At 30.5% G+C, this 3,890-nt stretch overlaps 1 protein-coding gene across 1 annotated transcript; it reads right to left on the bottom strand.

Annotated features, from left to right (window-relative positions):
- Positions 1-781: 781 nt before the first annotated feature.
- On the bottom strand, positions 782-3,241 carry LOC126891417 (uncharacterized). The gene is made up of 2 exons (XM_050660590.1): positions 2,957-3,241; positions 782-1,195 (listed from the first exon to the last, which is right to left on the bottom strand). Exons 1-2 carry the CDS (start codon positions 3,239-3,241, stop codon positions 782-784), a joined length of 699 nt encoding a protein of 232 aa, XP_050516547.1.
- Between the last annotated feature and the right edge of the window lie 649 nt (positions 3,242-3,890).

The following is a 3,890-nucleotide window of genomic DNA, read 5'->3' as shown; positions in this document are numbered from 1 at the left end:
CTTGTACTTTTTTAAAAACTTCATGTATGTACTGCTGGTTCCAAAAAAAACTGATAGGACTCTTAAAGCCTATTTTGTGGAAAATTGAGCAGTGTATTTTGAAGGATAAATACTTAGGTTTGTTCTAGCATCAGTTTCAAACGGTTTACAACCATCAGCAAATAGTCGACCAGCATTATATTCTCTCACTGACCAACTGTTTGCTGACTAGTTTGACTGCTTGCTAGAACAAACTTATTATTTACATACTGTCACTGCCAAATCTTAAAATTTGTCAGATAACTCATTCTTTTCAACGTCACAAAATGGCTGTTTGTTTGTTTATTTTATTATTTGTCTGTCATAATAAATATAACATAATGTCGGACCAATCATACACTGCTCAAAATGATAAAATATTACTATAAAAAAAATAAATAATAATATTTTTTAATAAATCATACCAGTTTTTTTAGGAACCAGCTGTAAGTGTAACCAATTTTATTATTTTTAATTTTTAATAAATTTTGTGGAAATATTGAAAACAAAAATTTTCTGTGTCTTATTTTTAGATACTCTCTATGTGTTTATAATTAATTATTTTATAACTTTTTTAACAGTGTTAACGCGATCAATATTTTCTCCCTCAATCCAGACATTTCCAACTCTTGAAGATCCTATTATTGCATCCTAAAACCCACAAAAATATCACCCCACAACTTAATTGAAATGAAAAACCCACAATTTAATTGAAATGTGGCTGAAAAAAATACAAAAATAAAAATTATGTTTAAATTATTTTTTATTCAAAATTATTGACCTCAACAACAATTGTTTCATGATTTTCTTTTTCCATCTGCAACCACTTCTTCTTTGTTTTATATAATAGATTATTTATATCATGCTTAAGGTCCGCTATCAATTCTTCATCTCCAATGCTCTTCATTTCATTTGCCAAATAGTCAGCAAATGATTGGTGCTTACCAACTGAACACGTTTTTGGTTGGACAATTTTGTTTTGGAGGCTTTTTAGAGTTGATACAGCTTCTGAAATAACCGGGTCTGGACTACTTTCAACTTTTATCCTCTTTTTGGAAATGGGATCTGAAGTCACCTTTGAAGTTGCAGGCTTTGAAGTTGGTGTTGATACCATGCTTAGCGATTCTTCAGCTTCTGAATTTGTTTCGATAATTTCATTCTCTAAGAAATCATCAATCTGTAATTGTAAATAAAGACAATTAACATTTTAAAATTATTTTGAGTTTTGTTTTATTTTTTTTTCTAATTTTATTTATAATATTGCCAATTTACACCAAATATTTTTTTTATTTAGCTAATGCCTCGACAACTAATGGCCATTGGCATGGTAGGTACGGTGAATTTTTGCAGTTAGGTACCTAGTGTCATGTGTAGTATGTGTGTTGAGTAAGTGTCTTGTTACTTTGCAAAGTCGTAAACCAAATTGTTAATCACACAAACTACGAATTTTCAACACATTTTGACAGTTTAATTTGCCAAAATCAGCAACTGACATTTGAATATTTATGTAAAAACTGTGTAACACTAAAGGTTTTACAACAATGAGTTGTTTTAGAGCGCTAAGTAAAAAATAAAAATAAAATGGATAGCTGAAGAAGGAAGTAATTTCAGCAGTGCTTCATAAGGGAAAGCTCTTGTCTGTTATTATTAGTGGCGTTCAGCGGCGAATGAGCATAAAGTGTTCTGTGGGATCACAAGTCACTCCTTCATGCTGAATGACTTTTGCGTTGTGCGCTACATCAAAAGAACATCAAAAATATAGCAGAGCAGTTGCTATCTTTTGGAGCACATTTTGACTGTAGCATAAAATGACGCATGTGTAAAAGCAATAAACAGGTACTTCTGGCACAGTTTTGGTTCCTATTTTGAGTGAACCAGATTTATAATATAAAAGTATCTATTGTATATAATGTTACCTAGTAGAAAATAAAACATTAGCTAGATGAGCTGATATCTGATAAATAACTCTTACTTTAGAGTATATAAACAAAAATTGGGTTAAGTTCTTGACAGCTAAATAAAATATTTGACAAACAAATTTGAGCAGAAAATGTAGCAGAATATAAAAAGTAGTTTGTTCGATGTATCAGTAGCGTAAATTCATCACTCACTGCTGAACAGACCCATTGATTTGTACTATACAGTGATGTGCGTGCTAATAACCGGCAGAATAACGCAAAAGATGGAAAACGCATTGAGTTGTGAGATAAAAAGAAATGAAACTAGTGACTAGCGATAAAACCTATAAATTTACATTCTACATATTGTTTCCCATATTTAGACGTATCGGATGAGTTTGGCAACTACCACTATGACAGTGACAGTTTTAGTTGACATAGTCCTCTGATACGTCTAAAGGTGGGAAACAATAAATATAATGTAAATTTATAGGTTAATATCGCTAAATCTCCCACCTCTCCACTAGTTTTATTTCTTTTTATATCACAAATTATTGTTTTCCATCTTTTGCCAATTATTAGCGTACTCACAGTATTGTTTCAGATCAAATTTACTACAGTAATTTGGTATAGATATACAGTAACGCCTCCGTTAACTGTAAGGCTAACAGTTTCAATAATCTTGTTAATAAAAAGTTTTATTAAAAAAAATTATTGCAAAACAGTAATAATTCAATGTTAATTTGTCAACATCGTCAACATTACTTTCATACAACTAAAGAATGCAATTAAATATACCACACATTATGAAATTACGTCCTAGTATTTTTTAATACCAAGTTTGACCAAGAATACGATGTAATTTGATACAAGAAAAATACAGCAAAAAATGTTGATTTTAACCGAAATTCTTGTTGTTTGAAATGGCTTCCACCTCAATTATTTCAGTTAACGGAGGTTTTACTGTAAGAAATATTAGTGTTTTTCCTCAATGACATTTATTGTGCAAAACTTTGAAAATATAAAAGCAGAAAACATACCTGCACATCCAGTGTACTCTTCGTTTTCCGTGTCTTTATGTGTGGTATAAGAAATAATAGTTTTTCGAAGAACCAAAGTGAGGATTCTACGACCTCCTCACTTCCTGTCCCCGACTTTTGATACGCCTGCAGTTTGGCGTTTTCATGGGCAAACTGCTGCCTCAAGTTCGCAATTTTTTTTACGTCTTCGAACTGGATATCACCATTTACCTTATTAACTTCCCCCAATATTTTTATTAACGCCTCATTACGAGCGTGCTTATTGGAATAGAACTTATGCTTCATATTGTTCAATTAATAATAGAGACAGTTCATGAGTCCAGTCAATCTACAAAAGAAAGCATCAACATTAACTACTTTATATTTTGTGATGGAATATAATATGCCCTACCTTATTCGCCATTTTTCCAGCCAACAAAATGTTACTATAATAATGAACCTATTATATTATAAGTAGTACTAAATTTTAAAATAATTAATAAAGAAACTAGAATAACTGAACTATATAAGTAAATACTAAATTTTAAAATAATTAATAAACTAAAACTATGACTAAGAAGACTATAATTATAATATATATATATATATATATATATATATATATATATATATATATATATATATGATTAAGCTAATAATAAAATAAACTAAATAAATGGGAAATACGACACAAAAGCACAGATAGGACAATAGGCCCAATATGAAAGCAACTAGAACAAACAAACAACCATAGCAAACAATAACAAATAACAAATAAATGCAATATGCAAAATGGCGAGTTGGCGAGGCGGAAGCGAAAGAATGTTGTATATTGTCTCTTGTCTTCTCTGGGGAAGGAATTTAATTGACGTAAGAAAAAGGCGCGATATTTAAATATGTTGGTATTGCTGGTCAGAATCATATGGTTTTATCATGCGGAATAGGTACCGTCCTA

Source organism: Diabrotica virgifera, chromosome 9 (genome assembly GCF_917563875.1).
Source record: "Diabrotica virgifera virgifera chromosome 9, PGI_DIABVI_V3a".
In the NCBI taxonomy this organism is placed as follows: domain Eukaryota; kingdom Metazoa; phylum Arthropoda; class Insecta; order Coleoptera; family Chrysomelidae; genus Diabrotica; species Diabrotica virgifera.
The sequence above is the reverse complement of the archived record's forward strand: the minus strand, read 5'-3'. Positions and strand labels throughout refer to the sequence as shown.